We start from the raw sequence: 17,310 nt of genomic DNA, 5'->3' as shown, positions 1-17,310 counted from the left end.
TGATTGCCATGCAAGGTTATAATAGTTTTGGATTTTTCATTAGTTTTAGTTTTAATTTTGTTGTGAATATTTGTTTTCAAATTCAGTTAGTTTTAGTTCTAGTTTTAGTTTAGTTTTTATTTTTTGAAAATGCTTAGTTTTAGTTTAGTTTTTATTAGTTTTAGGGTTTTTTTTTTACAATTAACTTGCATAGTAACGAAATCCGTGTCAGTTTCACAGACATTTGAGTGATTCCGTGGCTATTCCAAGGATTTTGAGTTAAGCGAATCCGTGGCTATTTCACGGATTCCTGTGAGACCAGGTTCATTCAAAACGTATGATGGCATAGAAGAGGTTAAGAAGTTAAGCCATCACTGGTAAATGCAGCTTCCTCTGCATGAAGCAAAAAGTTGCTGCTGCAGAGACTGATTAGTATTTTGCTCTCAGTGTGTGCTGAGAGAAAAGCATTTGGGCAAATAGAGAGACTTTCTGTCATTGTCCTCTATAGCAGCTTCTCTCTTTCACATCAACATATCCTGGGTAGTGCAGCTTGAAGGCATCAGTGTTTTCCATTTCCTCCCTAACTGTCGTTTTCCCTCTAGAAGAGACTGTATCAATGTGCTGACTTTGATAAATTAAAAAAAAAACTTATATATGAATATCACACACTCAGTCTATCTGGAAATGTTCACTTCCCTCTTGTTTCTTTATCTCTTTTCCAGTCTTTCCTGCCGGCATCCTGCAGCCCACTCTCTACAACCCTGAGTTCCCACAGTAAGTAGCTCTCCTCCTGTCGCTGCTTCTCAGTCCGCAGGGAGGCAACGACATCATCACGCCACAACAACAAAGGTCATTAAAGGCTACGTTAGTCTGGCCAACCTCTGCTTCACCCAGGTCCCAACACACCTGATTAAACCAATTTAACTACCCACCAAGAGCTCAATTATTGAACAAGGTCCTGCTAATGGAACAGGTGTCATTGAGAGGTCGCCTCCCTAAATTTAAGTCCACCGTGTAATTTGATGGTGCATGAAAGCAGATAGTCTCCCTGTCCGTCCCATTTATCTCTGTGAGCTCTTTGTGATGGGAAATTCACAGTGTTATTGGATACAACGGAAACACTTTACAATAACCAACTAAGTGATGTTTATAGATGGTTTATAAACCAATTATTAACATTTACAAAGTGCTATACATATTTAATCTTTAAATGTTTTCAACCAATTTCTTAAAGGTATATGAACAATTTCAAAAATCATTAACATACTTAATATGGTGTTAAAAATGTTAAAATGAGTGCAACTAAAACTATTAATAAACTATTAATTATAATTCAATTGTTTGTTAATGGTAAAGTAACTATAAACTTACATTAATATACCATCTATTTGCCATTTATAAATGATGTAGTGAGTTAAACATGAATAAATAATGTATTTACCATTCTAAATGGCCTATATACGGTTTATAAATGATGATTAAACATTAATAAACTATCTGTTTACCATTTATAAATGATGGTTATTGTAAAGTGTTACCGATACAACTATTCATTATGTTAAAATTAGAACTCAAATGATTTCTTCTGCAGTTTTGTATTCGGTAACACTTTACAATAACCATCATTTATAAATGGTAAACAGATAGTTTATTAATGTTTAATCATCATTTATAAACCGTATATAGGCCATTTAGAATGGTGAATAGAAAATGTAATAATGTTGAACTATAATTTATAAATGCCAAATACATTACTTTACCATAAACAAACATAATTATTAGTTTATTAATAGCTTTACACTCATTATAACATTTCTAACACCATATTAACTATGTAAATGATTTCAAAAATGATTCTTATGCCTTTAAGAAATTGCTTGAAAACATTTAAAGATTAAATATAGAATTTTGTAAATGGTTAATAATAACTGGTTTATAAACCATCTATAAACATCACTTAGATGGTTATTGTAAAGTGTTACCTTGTATTCATTTTATTATATTTTTTTTTACCAGGGATTGACAGATATGGAGTACACTGTAAAAAAAAATAACTGTTGTTTTTATGGTTAAAAAAAACGGCAGCTGTGGTTGCCAGAACTTTACCGAAATAAATACGGTGCAACTTTTTCCAATATTACGGTAAAATGATATTAGTACTGTTGATTTCACATTTAAGATCGCCATTTTATTCCATATTTTACTATAAAAATATGTTTTTCATCAAAAGAAATGCTGTTCTGCCATTTAATTGAGAGAATATTTTTTAAATGTCGCAAAAATTAAAGATTTTACCATTAAATATTACAGTATATTTTTGTTAGAGATATGGTGTTTAGTACATTTAACAGTGAGAAAAAGTATTTTTCCAAAAAATAATTGTAAAAATTACAGTGATGCTTGTTTATATATTACAGTATATTTTTGTTACAAACACGGTGCAAGTTTTGGTGTGGTTTAAAAATGGTCAGTCAGAAACCAGAGCACTGCAGCACTGACAAATGTGCAGGTAAACAACTATTTTTCCACTCAACATAGCCTTTGTTAACCAAAGCTATTCACTGAGGAGCAAACCTGCTGCTGCCAGTATTCAGTATTATTCTAAGCCAACGTATACAATTCAGTCCAAATAGCTGCACCTCCTGCATTCATTGCCACCCCCCAGAGCACACACACACACACACACACACACACACACACAAACACACAAACACTTCTCAATTAGCAGTTTGTGTACCCAACATTAGCTAAAACTTCTGTGTCTTCATTAGATGTGATCACCACTACTTCCACTACCTGCTGCCATGCATGCTAATCAGCATTAATTAATGATGGAGTTAAGTGTGTGTGTGTGTGTGTGTGTCTGTGTACGTGTGTGTTTGTGTGTGTGTGTGTGTGTGTGTGTGTGTGTCTGTGTGTTTGTTTGTGTGTGTGTGTGTGTGTCTGTGTACGTGTGTGTTTGTGTGTGTCTGTGTGTGTGTGTGTGTGTGTGTGTGTTTGTGTGTGTGTGTGTGTGTGTGTGTGTACGTGTGTGTGTGTGTGTGTGTCTATGTGTGTGTGTGTCTGTGTACGTGTGTGTTTGTGTGTGTCTATGTGTGTGTGTGTGTGTCTGTGTACGTGTGTGTTTGTGTGTGTCTATGTGTGTTTGTGTTTGTGTGTGTGTGTCTGTGTGTGTGTGTGTGTGTGTGTGTGTGTGTGTGTGCGTACCTGTCCCTCGAAGTTATTACTGCAGTAGTCCTAACCTCCTATAAACTCTCTCTCTCTCTCTCTCTCTCTCGCTCACTCCCACACACACACACAAACACACACACACACACACACACACACAGCTCTCCGCCACCACGTTGAGCATAATGAAGCTTCAATCAGCCAGTTAGTTTAGCGGGGGAGTGGGGCCCGGTGTGAGGCAGTGTATCGACTAGCTGTCAGAAAGTCATTTTCAGATGTAGCCATGTGAATAGCCCTGAGCCTGCCCTCTCATCGCTCTCAATATCTGCATGTGGCGCAAAGACACCACTGCAACTCAGCCCAGGGTCAAGGAGAGGTGGAGCCACCCGCTGCTTTGACACACAGGGGCCACGTGTGGGTTGAGGGCCAGCAGATGATTACACAAGGTTGCGATGTCATACAGGGTGTTGTTTTTCTGCAAACAAACAACTTTGGAAATTAAGATTTATGTTCACACTGCAGCTGAAACGTCCCAATGCTGATGTTGTCTCACATGTGAACCAGATATCTGATGTTTTCTAATCAGTGTGAACAGAAAAAGTGGCATTGAGCTTCTTTTTTATTCAATACCAATCTGAGTCACATGGATCCAAAATTAGCTCCCAAGAGCAACTTGGATTGTATCTGACTCACCCGAGCAGAATTAGCAATGAGGACAAGAAGGGAAGAAAAGCACAGAGCTCTTAATGAGACATCAGATCAGTCACAAGGTTTATTGTTTTCTTCTAAAGTGGAGTGGACAGGTATAGAGACAGATCTAGCATCAACTTTCCAACTAGATTTTCTCTAAATGACGACATATAGATCTGTGTCCTACGTGCTAAAGACCTTTATAATAGTTTATTTATTTTGGGAACTTTTTTACTTTTAGTCCACACTGCAAAAAAAGAAAAGTTGGGTGAACTCAAAATTTCAAGGCAACAAACTTCGATAAAATTTTAAGTTGGACAATTAAACTAAATATTACCTCAATACACCATCTATTTGCCATTTATAAATGATTTAGTTAGTTAAACATTAAGAAATTATGTATTTGCCATTCTAAATGGCCTATATACGGTTTATAAATGATGATTAAACACTAATAAACTATCTGTTTACATTTATAAATGATGGTTATTGTAAAGTGTTACCAAATACATTACTCCACTGTAAAATACACGTGTTTGTAGCAAAAATATACTGTAATATATATATACAAGCCATCGGTTTTGCATTTATTTTTTGTAAAAATACTTTTTCTCACTGTTAAATGTACTAAACACCATATCTCTAAGAGTGTGTTTTATTGCTTCAGTATTCAACTTTTCTTGGAGGGTTCATATAGTCAAATTATAAATATGGGCAATTCCAGACTTTTTAAGCACCTGTAGCTACTAAGAAAGTTGGTAACACTTTACAATCACCATCTAAGTGATGTTTATAGATGGTTTATAAACCAATTATTATTAACCATTTACAAAATTCTATACATATTTAATCTTTAAATGGTTTTAAGCTATTTCTTAAAGGTATACGAATAATTTTGAAATAATTTACATACTTAATATGGTGTTAAAAATGTTATAATGTGTGTAAAGCTATTAATAAAATAATAATTATGTTTGTTTATGGTAAAGTAATCTATTTGGCATTTATAAATTATAGTTCAACATTATTACATTTTCTATTCACCATTCTAAATGGCCTATATATGGTTTATAAATGATGATTAAACATTAATAAACTATCTGTTTACCATTTATAAATGGTCTATTTACCATCTATAAATGATGGTTATTGTAAAGTGTCACCAAATACATTACTCCACTGTAAAATACACGTGTTTGTAGCAAAAATATACTGTAATATATATAAAAGCCATCAGTTTTGCATTTATTTTTTATAAAAATACTTTTTCTCACTGTTAAATGTACTAAACACCATATCTCTGAGAGTGTGTTTTATTGCTTCAGTATTCAACTTTTCTTGGAGGGTTCATATCGTCAAATTATAAATATAGGCAATATTCTTGTGTTTGTTCTACTTCTACCTGTATCTTTATTTTATTTGTTTTTTATTTCATTTTATTTATTTTAGTTTATTTTTTGCCTCTCTTTCTATATATTATACTGCTGTCATGTATGTTCTCTGTTTTGTGTCTGTTTAAAAATGAATAAAATATTGGTTAAAAAAATAATAATAATAAATAAATATAGGCAATTCCAGACTTTTTAAGCACCTGTAGCTACTAAGAAAGTTTTAGTTTGGTGTAATGTTCCACATGTCTCTGCTGCTGCAGGTCTCTGAACTACGGAGGAATAGGAGCGATCATCGGCCATGAGCTGACACATGGATATGATGACTGGGGTAAGAATTACAACCTCTTCACCTATAACTTACCATTTTGACTGTTACTCCCGCTACTGCATCGAACTATTCCATTTCACAGAAAGAGCAAGGTTTCCCTGATGTTTTGTGCAATTTCATGACATTTGTAGGATGCCCGCCACTGCAAAGTCTATTTTGAGCCACAATCTCTAACTTTCATTTCCAGTCAAAAGTGCTGCCCTTTAAGAAACATCAGAGGACTTTAATGAGGGTTAGGTCTGAAATAGCTGCCAGCCACCTACCAAATGCTGGAATAACTTCAAGTGTGACTGGTACACTGTAAAAAATGTCTGTAGATTTTATGGTGAAAAACTGCTAAACCATGACAGTAAAAGGCCGTAAAATGATAAATGGGTTAATTCAGTTTCAGTAACATTGAAACACCGTAAATGTATATATTTTTGAAAAATACATTACTCCACTGTAAAATACTCTGGCACTGTGTTTGTAACAAAAATATACTGTAATATAGATAAGCCATCACTGTAATTTTTGCTTTTATTTTTTGTAAAAATACTTTTTGTCACTGTTAAATGTACTAAACACCATATGTCTAACAAAAATATAGTGTAATATTTAATGGTAAAATCTTTAATTCATGCAGCATTAATTTAAGTATTTTCTTGTCAATTATATGGCAGAACAACCTTACTTTTGATGGAAAAACTTTTTTTTTTTTTACAGTAAAATAAAATAAATTAGAATAAAATGGCAATCTTAAACGTGAAATCAACAGTGGAGAAGTGCTCCACAGGCACAATACTTGTTTTTTTTTTGTCAAATTTTTAGTAGTGTGCTTTTAGTTTCTTTAAATGTTATGTGAATTTTTTTTTTATGTTAAACATTATGCTCCTAATAACTAACGGGGTGTTTCTAGTGCAACTGATCGAAAAAAAAAAAAAAAAAAAACTTTACAAGTGATATCCTTTCACTGTAATATTGGAAAAAGTTGCACCGCATTTATTACGGTAAAGTTCTGGCAACCACAGCTGCTGGTTTTTTACCGTAAAAACAGTGTTTTTTTTACAGTGTGGGTTTGTGCACTACCACCTTTTTTTGGCAGACAGTCATTCTACAAATTTAGTTGGCTGGAAAGGCAGTTCAGTTGGCTCTTTAACGGGATACATCAAGCCAAGGTCAACCCATCATCATTTAGCCTCTAAATGGTTTGACTCCTGCTGCAACAAAAAGTTTAAACAATGACGTGCTGGGCAGCTTTTTGGACTGTGAAGGAAAGTCGCAGGTTGTGTTGTCTCCATGCTAACGCTGCACCCCCCTGCCCTTTTGCCCTTCATCTTAGTGATGCAATGGTTCATGTCCCTAGGGGGCCAGTATGACCGCCACGGGAACCTCAAACAGTGGTGGACAGAAGAGTCCTACAGAAAGTTCCAGAAGAAGGCTGAATGTATCGTCAAACTCTACGATAACTTCACAGTTTACAACCAGAAGGTGGGACTGCAAACACACACACACACACACACACACACACACACACACATTCTTGTCCTTCTATCTTTGTGAGGACTCTGTATTAATCAATGCATTCCCTAGACCCCTTACCTTAACCATCACAACTGAATGCCTAACCCCAACCCTAACCACCTAACCTAAACCTGATTATAACCTGAACCTTAAATTCAAGTCTCAACCCTCAAACAGGCTTTTAAAGAAAAAATGTCCTCAGTTTGCTGGCTAAAGCCATGGTCCTCACTATGTAGGAAGTACGAGAAGACACAAACACACATTCTTGTATTTCTATCTTTGTGAGGACCCTCATTGGAACAGTGAATTCCCTAGCAAGGTTATAATAGTTTGGGATTTTTCATTAGTTTTAGTTTTAATTTCTGTTGTGAATTTTTGTTTTCAAATCCAGTTAGTTTTAATCCGTTTTTAGAGTGAGTTTGCTAGTTTTAGTTTAGTATTTATTTTTTGAAATGCTTTAGTTTTAGTTTAGTTTTTATTAGTTTTAGTTTTTTTGTTAGGTGGGAGATTAAAAGAAGTCACAGTAAATTTTGCCTTTATTTCCTTTGCCTCATCCATCTTCATTATGTATGAAAAAAGTTGACAAAAATGAAAACGAAAGACACTGTAATTTTAGTTATTTTTAGTTAGTTTTGTACCCACACAATACAGTTTTAGGTAATTATCATTTTCATGTAACCTTTAACCCTTAAAACAAAGTATGAAATCTCAACAAAAAAAAAAAAAAAAAAAAAAGAAGTGAGGACTCGCCAAAATGTCCTCACTCTGTTGGTTAAAAACGTGTTCTGGTCCTCACTATGTTGGAAGTACAAGAACACACACACACACACACACACATTCTTGTACTTCTACCTTTGTGAGGGCCCATATTGGAATAGTGAATTCCCTAGCTCCTTACCCTAACCCTTAACCTAACCTTCACCATCACAACTAAATGCATAATTGTAACCTTAACCCTTAAACACACACACACACAAACACACACACACACTGCACAACTCCTTATTCTCACATACAAATGTCAGCAAGTCAGTGTGCTCCTCTGTTGTTTGCAATATTTTGTTCAGATGAAAAAGATTCAGATGAATACATGTATATTCCCTTAAAGTAGCACTCCACCAAGTTTACATATAAAGATCTGTTTATTTAGTAACTCTCTGCAGAGGTGGAAGAAGTACTTTTACTTCAATAAAAGTAGTAATAGCAGAGTCTAAAAATACTCTGTTAGAAGTAAAAGTCAAATTATCGATGTGTTATTTTTTCCATCACTTTAATGTTGCAGCTGTGTAAGTGTGTGAGTTCATTTTAATTACTTTGTATACTCCTGGGCAGTTTAATCTGTAATCATACATAATCATTTATTTCATTATTATTATTATGATTATTTCTAAATTAATAATAAATTGTTGCAAAGTAACTCATTTTATTAAATGAATGTAAAGAAGTAAAAAAAAGAAATATTTTCCTCTGAGTAATAACAGTTGAAAGAAGAATAAAGTAAATGAAGGTTTCAGTCTGTAAAAACAGTCGTATGATGTCTTCAATGGCCCTGGAGGAGCTTTGTAACCCTGATGATGTCATAGTGATGTCATCAGGGCTATCTCGGATTGTGCTTGAAGATTTATAACAGAGATCTTGCATTACAAAGTGGGAAAGTAGAGTTTGAAAAAAAAAGGCAGTTAAATAGACAAGAAAGTTTTAACAAAACACCATATTGAACTGCATTACGGCAAAATTAGGATCCATCCATATAAACAAAGATTTAACAAAGTGCAATACCAAATTTTACAATACAATTTTGAAATAAATGAATTTGTAAGTTTTGTGATCTGATATTTAACCACCTTTGCATTTCCATTTATTTCAAATTTCTTGTATTTAAATGATCAAATGTGAATTAATTTCACATTGTATGAAATACACATATTCACTTTCTTAGATGAGTAGGCCATTAGGCTTGTAAATCTCCACTTGTAGCTTATGGTTATGGTTTTTGTACAGATTAAGCTAACAGGCAGCTGTTTTCAGTCCTTATGCCAAGCTAAGAAATTGAAAATGTAATTAAAGTGATTGAATCATAAGACAAAAGCAGCGAGAAAGACATTCACCAAAGAAATTGCTAATATTAATCTTTAAATCACATGCCAGATCCTAGATGGAAGTCAAGCCTTGCATGCATGTACATATTTGAACAAAAGTATAGGAGCTCAGATGTAAAGACCTTTTAGAAGTTTCCTCTCTGTATGTTTAGGTGAATGGTCGTCTGACACTGGGAGAGAACATCGCAGACATGGGCGGGCTCAAGCTCTCGTACTATGTAAGTAATATTTAACCCTACATAGACTTGGGCTGTTCAGTCAGTTTTTGAATATTTTTCATTCTGCCACTTTACTAATGTTTACCTTGCCATGTTGGTATCATTTTTTTCAGCACAACCTCACCTATATGACCTGATAACTATTCTGTTTTACTTAAATTTACTGGATCAACATTTAAAAACCCAAAAGAAACACAAAAAAACATCAAATCAGCTATCTAAAATGTTTTTTTTTTTTTTTTTACTTTTGTCGTAGAAAATGACCAGGTAGATTCGAATTACAGCCTTGTGCGGGATTTATTGTAGGTATCAAAAACAGATACAGATGTCAAAGGTGACAGACAATTCCAATGATCAGAACAACTCTTGTGTTGTCTTTTTAGTTTGCAGGTTTGTGCGTCATTATTTCTGTGTAACTAAAGTTCAATGTCCTGTAATGTCCTGTTATGTTCCACTTTTGATATAAGAGCACACTTGGGAGGTCAGATTCCTATTCTGATGTTATCGTATCAACCAGAGCATCCTGTTCGGACATGCTAAGCTGACTTGTCTAATGAGTTTTTCCTTTCCCATAAAAACTGAAATCCTACCTTGTGCCAGATCATGCATTAATTTCTTATATTACATATATATTTTCAACGGATTTACACTACTTTCAAAACATAATCATGCTCAATTAAGAATTTTTAATGTTGCAAATGTGAACACAGGTTGCAAATATAACATATAAGAGATAAAAAAATTAGGTTCATATCTAGTTTTCTGTTTTTATACTAAATATGTTTGACATTATCTCCGGTTTTACTTGTAATCATCAAACAAAAACTGGCATGTAGTTTCAAGCCAGGACTTTCAAGGAAAGTTGACAGCAGGGCACGACACCGCTTCGTTTTTAAGGCCCCGTTCACACGAGGACGCTCGTGGGTGAAAACGGCAAAATATTTTATCAGAAGTGCCTTTCGTTTAGACGGTGACGGCGTTTCGGGGGCTTAAAGACGCAAACATCTGAAACCACCTTCCAAAGTGGAAAAGTTAAATACGCTCCGTCGTAGCGTGTCCGTCTACACTGCCAAGACGCAAAACTCTGATCTGATCTGCTCACGTCACGTATGTGTTTACGTCACATACATGCTCCAGTACAGGAAAATAAACAAACGTGGGATTATTTCCATGCGTCGGACCTTCAAGCTGCTCTGGCAGCTCTAATAAACTTACACGAGTCTTTCCACCAAATGTACAGGATATGTACAGATAGTATTAGTGAACAGAGAAGGATCTGGAATTACCTCTATCACATTTTGGATGCAGCAATTCGTCGGAGGCGAGCCAGACGGCTTTGGACGAGACCTGGGAGATCTAGTGATGGTGGAGAACTTTGTGGAAGGAGTAGCTGATGAAAATGTGTGGTGTTAAAACTTCTGCATGCCCAAAGATGCTCTTATCGCTTTAAGTGATGCCGCCTGGCTGCATACAATCGAATTTCACACACTTTTGCACACCGTATGCAGCAGATTTCCTCCCGAAAATGCTCGTCTAAACGAGGAATAAAAAGTGAAGACGAGACGCCACTTTTGCGTCTTCTGTTCAGACCGTCCTCGTGTGAACGGGGCCTAAGTTGTGACATCATGGAGAAATGATGCTCTGCTGCTTTTGTGGACTCCAGAGGGTTAAATCCATCGCTGTTCAAATACTACCAGGCTATGTGGCTTCACAAACTCTAAATATTAGAGTTTGCTCGATCACTGCATTGCACCTCTGTCTGTTCTCTGTCTCTTTATTCTCCATAACCTATTCTGCTGTATTTGTATAAAAGCAATGAGCAGAAGTCCGCCAGAATCAAGATGAAGGATAACTGTGAACCCCCTTTCTCTGCTTGTATCTGTGTGTGTGTGGTTTAATGGACAGCACAGTATATTTGGGCTGCTGCATAATTGGATTCCATATTGAGCGCCAGTGGTCTATATTGCAGTGTTTTGTGTATGCATGAAAATAAAGTAGAAGGGGAAATAGTGAATTTGTTTTAAATAAATCAAACGTTAAAAATGCAGCAATATTGTCATAATGTCTGTTAGTTTAACTCCGAGAGAATCAGCGAGGGATGTTGATGTCCTGTCCTCCATTATTCATCCCTCTCTCACTGTCCAGGCGTATCAGAAGTGGGTGAGGGAACACGGGCCAGAGAGGCCGCTGCCCGGCCTCAAATACACACACGAGCAGCTGGTCTTCATTGCCTTTGCACAGGTACAGAAGCCTCATGATAGCTTCACACTATCATAGATCTTTCATTACATTTATATGTTAAATCATTTTTGGCTGCCACTCTCAGCTGGAGCGCCTGATCACAGAGAGCAGGTAGGAGTTCTTTATTATCCCAACATTAGCTGATGGATGCACGAACCATCGGAAGGATGACGGAACGCAGCGCTGATGACAGAACAGTGGCTCTAAGCACTAGACCACCCTGCTCCCAGTAACTATTACCACCATCATTGAGATTCAATGGTTTCATTGATATTCACGACTTAATGGAACAATGGTAAAATGTAGTCACACTTTTTAAACGCAATTTGCAGTTTTTAAGCTCTCAACTCTGAAACTCGAAAAGTAATTTGCAAAACCATCTATATGTGCATACATATATGCATTTATATATAATATATATCAGTGGTTCTCAACCTTTTTTTAAGTGATGTACCCCCTGTGAAATATTTTTTCAGCCAAGTACCCCCTAACCAGGGCAAAGCATTTTTGGTAAAAAAAAAAAAAGGACGTACGAAGGTAGAAAGTGGTGCTACAGTGCCGTTACAGTCATTCCCCAGCTGCAATGATGGTGTAGAGACACAGAGTGCACGTGTGAATACAGAAACAGAAAAATGTGTTTTATGAACATTAAAGCATGTAAACATGTTCAAGAAAAACCCCAAATGCAAGAATGCATCTGAAAATTCCCTTTAAATGAATCATCAGAAAAGTTTAGAAGGTAAATCAGTCTGGGTGGAACTTGACATGACAAGTGGTTCCAACTGTTTTTGCCTAACGGTTGGGAACCCTTGTTTTCATGTGAAAGTGTATTTTACAAGGGAATCATATTTGTTCTACTTTAAATCTTATCTGAACAGTACTTAGAGTCTATAGTTCTTAAAACAAATGTGTTGCAGTAAAAAGTACAATAATTCTCTGTGAAATGTAGTAGAGAAAAGTAAACATTGTGCAGTACACTGCAAAAAAAAATAATTGGGTGAACTCAAAATTTCAAGGCAACAAACTTCGATAAAATTGTAAGTTAGCCGCTAGCTTTCGCTAATGACCGAATTTCACCGCTTAACAAAATAAGAGTTAGCAGAACTATTGTCCCTTGTTGTGAACCCCAACTTAAAGATATAAGTAACAACAACACACAAACTTGCTTTTGAGCAGACAACTGGCTTCCTTTGTTGTGCTAACGTACATTATTGCCCTAAATGTAAATAATTTATATTTCCAAGTTTTACCAACTTAAATCACTGTTTTAGGCAAAAAATACAAGTTGGCTTTTTTTGCAGTGTACTTGAGTAAATGTCATTCGTTAGTTTCCCCACAGGGAGCCAACTGTCCCTCTCCACTCCATATTTTGCCACTTTGGCTGAATCATTTTTCTAATGTTGTCTTTTCAGAACTGGTGTATGAAGAGACGATCTCAGTCCATTTACTTGCAGCTGCTGACTGACAAACATGCCCCAGAGCACTACAGGTACAGTTTACTCCAGAGACATCATTATGTGGATCTGTTCAACCAACATTATCTGGCTCGGGATTTGGATAGAATACTGAAAATGGCTATAGTTTATAGTAGAACTCATGTTAAAGTGGGCAAATGTTGCATTTTGGCAGTGCAGTTTTTGTGTATTCAAAGGATGAAATATTTAACATTAGCATAAATTTAATTATAAAACATATTAGCTTCACATCCTGGACACATCGACATGTAATATTAATCGTTGCTTTGTTTCCCCAAATAATAACAAGGTAGTAGAAATAGGGTCTCCATCACATTATTATGTGTGCTTTTCCCAAATAATTTATTTGTATTCAAGTGCATCTCTTATGGCGCTTTCACAACCCAAAGTTTAATCCATTTCGATCGACCTCTAGTGCGGTAAAATGCTCATTAAGGTTTGTTTGGTCATTTGTGAATCATACTCTGGTGCGAACCAAAAATAAATTGGGAGGAGACCACTTGCATTTCAGTCTGACCCAATTACAGGAAATGAACCAAAATGCAGCATATTGTGGACTACCTGCACAACAGAGCGTCAGATGTAAAAGGACTGGGAGAGGACCAAGGTTATAATAGTTTTGGATTTTTCATTAGTTTTAGTTTTAGTTTCGTTGTGAATTTTTGTTTTCAAATTCAGTTAGTTTTAGTTCGTTTTTAGAGTGAGTTTGCTAGTTTTAGTTTAGTTTTTAGTTTTTGAAAATGCTTAGTTTTAGTTTAGTTTTTATTAGTTTTAGTGTTAGTTTTAGTTTTTTTGTAATGGGCTGTACGTTGGGTGCCAGATTCAAAGTGGTCATAATAAATTTTGCATTTATTTCCTTTGGTTTATCCATATCAGCGCCAATAAGGTTATTAACTCTTACAGTTCTGGGTGTTTAGAATTTTGGTTGGAGTGTAAACATCCCAGTCTCAGTAAACATATTTACCATGTGTTGCATGTTCAAATAGAAACACTGAATTATGAATGAAAAAAGTTGACAAAAACGAAAACTAAGGACATTTTCACTATAGTTTTAGTTAGTTTTGTAACCACACAATACAGTTTCAGTTAGTTATCGTTTTTTTTTTAAACTCTAGTTTTTATTTTTATTTCAGTTCACGAAAATGTTTTTTCAATTCTAGTTTTCGTTATTTCGTTAGTTTTCGTTAACTATAATAACCTGGGAGAGGACTGACTTGGACTTCTGCTGAAACCTGATGTTTGATTCACATCTGGGCTGAAGAACACAAACAGGAGAAAGTCCACAAAAACAAAAACAAAGACGTTTATAAAATCATTTGAGATCAGCTGGAGAAGACAGATCAGTGCAGTCAAGGAAAAAAAACTTTACATCAGCATTATTTCATGGTGCATTCGGCTCCATGTTGCTTTGTCTCTCCTCTGCAAATCTTATTTTTTATGTGGTCCCCTTACATTAACCCTTTGATACACAACATGGGTAAAAAAATGACCCACGTTCATTCCCCATGTTATTTAATGCTGGCTGTGTGTTTCTTTGCTCTATCTTTTTAAATCAATTTATTTTATGATTAAATAGTCCAAGTATTTCTTGAACATCTTTTTTTTAATTACAGTCGATCATTATATTTTACATTTTTCCTTTCATACTTTATGAAGAAAATAGTTTTTGTATTATTACATCAATTTTACACACATGGGTCAAAAACGACCCATTGATCCAAATTGGATGTAAAATTAAATGACCTAATACTAATAATAGTAATTTGTTTCAAATAGTTATTTTAGCAGTAAGAGAGGCCAAAAACTCATTTACTGAATATATTTAACATGTTTATGTATCATTTTGTCACACATACAGTGCATTTGGAAGGTATTCACAGCACTTCACTTTTTCCACATTTTGTTATGTTGCAGCCTTATTCCAAAATTTATTAAATTCATTTTTCCTTAAAGTTATACACACAATACCCCATAATGACATTTTTGACCAATGTTGTGCATTAGAAGCGCAGTGATACAAAACTGTTTTTTTATTAAAAAATTCAGAAATGAAAACAAAAACAAAAATTAGGATGTATGATGATCAAAAACAAGTTGATTGAGGAAAACCCGTCAGGTCACTTTAGACCCATGTTGTGCATCAAAGGGTTAATGCACTGTGAAAGCAAACCAGACTAAATACAAAACGAACCAATTGTATCAGTTTAACCCTTTGATGCAGAACATGGGTCTAATGTGACCCGACTGAGTTTTTGTGTTATATATCTTTGCAATAAATTATTTTCATCATTCAGTATTCCAGGTTTTCCTCAATTAGTTTGTTTTTGATCATCATACATCCTAATTTTATGTTTTCCGTTATTCATTTTTGAATAAAATCCCTTTTTGTGTCACTACTCTTCTAATGCACAACATGGGTCAAAAATGACCCATGCCCATTTTTTTAGCTTAGTAGCTTGCTAAGCTAACTACATAGCTAACTTCTTGGCTAAGTATTTAGCTACGTAGCTTGCTAAACTAAATACTTAGCATACTTCTTGGCTAAGTATTTAGCTAAGTAGCTTGCTAAACTAAATACTTAGCATACTTCTTGGCTAAGTATTTAGCTAAGTAGTTTGCTAAGCTAAATACTTAGCTAACTTCTTGGCTAAGTAGTTAGCTTTGTAAGCTACTTAGTAGTTAGCTATGTAATAATACAAAAACTTTTTTTTTCATAAAGTATGAGCGGCAAAATGGAAATAATGATCTGTTGTTATCAAAAACAATATATTTAAAGAATACTTAGAATATTCAATCATAAAAGAAGTTGATATTAAAAAATAGAGCACAGAAACCCACAGCAAGAATTAAATAACATGGGAAATGATTGTGGGTCATTTTTGACCCATGTTGTGCATTAGAAGGGGTCAATATGTTGTGCATCAAAGGGTTAACTCTGATTTGGACGGACCAAACGGACTTGTGTTGTGAAAGCGCCCTATACTCACTCACATAAAAACACAATCGCCCAGAGCTAGAAGTCATCAATAAGTTACATTTGTGGGCATTGCTTCAGATTTCAACTGTAGAATAGTCTTCTATTCCAAGACATTTAAAAAAAAGCAATGTGCCTATTTCCTGTGAGGGAAATTTACGAACAGCACACTCTAACTGCAGGCGCAGATGTTTCATGATCTCTTCATTACTATTGAACGTTGGCGTCTCTTCCCCTGCAGAGTGATTGGCAGCGTGTCCCAGTTTGATGAGTTCGCCCGTGTTTTCCACTGTCCCAAGAGTTCACCTATGAACCCTGCGGAAAAATGCTCCGTATGGTGACCTCTCCGCCCGCCTGTAGACCTTTGGATGGACTTCATCATCGCAGCATCCACACCCACACACACACACACACACACACACACACAACCTGTCCTACATCACACATTCATCACAGGATGAAACAGTGCATAAAGCCTATTCTTGCCTATAAAGGAGACAGGAAGGAAATGTATCTTTTCTTTTGTCAGCTTTCAATTAAGAAGTGTCCATTGTCTCTACTAACCATCTAAAAGCATGGGTCACATGACCATCGATCATGTACATATATATTATTTGAGTACATATATTTTTCTATGTTTAAATTTATTTTCAAATCATCTATTTTTCTATTTTAGCAGATATATCATTATGCATAGAATTCATAAGCTATTTTGGTTTTAATTCAACATGATTTCTCGACAGTTTTGTCTTCTTTGTAGCATTGATATCTAGAAAAACTTCAGCATATCAGAAGATTAAAGACTGGCAGCAGCAGTGATTTCAGCCCCCTGATGTGAACTGGACAATTTAAAATGAACTGAGATCAGTGTAGCATTCTTGTGCCTGCCAAAACTCTGGTGTTCTTTCAGTTTGGTGTTGGAGTGTGATTTGTCTCGCAATGCTGCGCTCTTGTGGCTGCAGAGAGCAATGGTCACTGTTCAACCTGTCATGGCTGTTGTATTGTTTGCCTGCATTGGTCTCTTGTTACTGTGAGTGTTTGTACGGTTTATAAGATTTGTCAACTTTTTAAAAAACAAAAACAAACAGAAGGTGGACTCATGGTGGATGTTTTTCTCAGGATTTGTAGCAGAGTGCAGCGCCAAATAGAGGATCTTTGCATCTCTATTCAACTATTGAGCCCACGGTAGAAACATAAAGGAGCTGGTTTACCTGTCAAACATTGGATGGAAAAAACAGAATGCT

General features: G+C 35.4%; 1 protein-coding gene across 1 annotated transcript in view; it reads left to right on the top strand.

Annotated features, from left to right (window-relative positions):
- The window catches only part of LOC131969647 (endothelin-converting enzyme-like 1), a 62,405-nt gene extending 45,276 nt beyond the window's left edge, over nucleotides 1-17,129 (top strand). The window contains exons 11-17 of the mRNA XM_059330754.1: nucleotides 702-753; nucleotides 5,489-5,556; nucleotides 6,902-7,026; nucleotides 9,311-9,376; nucleotides 11,522-11,617; nucleotides 13,030-13,106; nucleotides 16,308-17,129. Coding sequence (XP_059186737.1) covers nucleotides 702-753; nucleotides 5,489-5,556; nucleotides 6,902-7,026; nucleotides 9,311-9,376; nucleotides 11,522-11,617; nucleotides 13,030-13,106; nucleotides 16,308-16,407 — 584 coding nt within the window. The 3' untranslated portion in view covers nucleotides 16,408-17,129. The remainder of the gene's footprint in view (nucleotides 1-701; nucleotides 754-5,488; nucleotides 5,557-6,901; nucleotides 7,027-9,310; nucleotides 9,377-11,521; nucleotides 11,618-13,029; nucleotides 13,107-16,307) is intronic.
- The last annotated feature ends 181 nt before the right edge of the window (nucleotides 17,130-17,310 follow it).

The sequence above is a fragment of the Centropristis striata genome, chromosome 4 (genome assembly GCF_030273125.1).
Source record: "Centropristis striata isolate RG_2023a ecotype Rhode Island chromosome 4, C.striata_1.0, whole genome shotgun sequence".
In the NCBI taxonomy this organism is placed as follows: Eukaryota; Metazoa; Chordata; class Actinopteri; order Perciformes; family Serranidae; genus Centropristis; species Centropristis striata.
The sequence above is the reverse complement of the archived record's forward strand: the minus strand, read 5'-3'. Positions and strand labels throughout refer to the sequence as shown.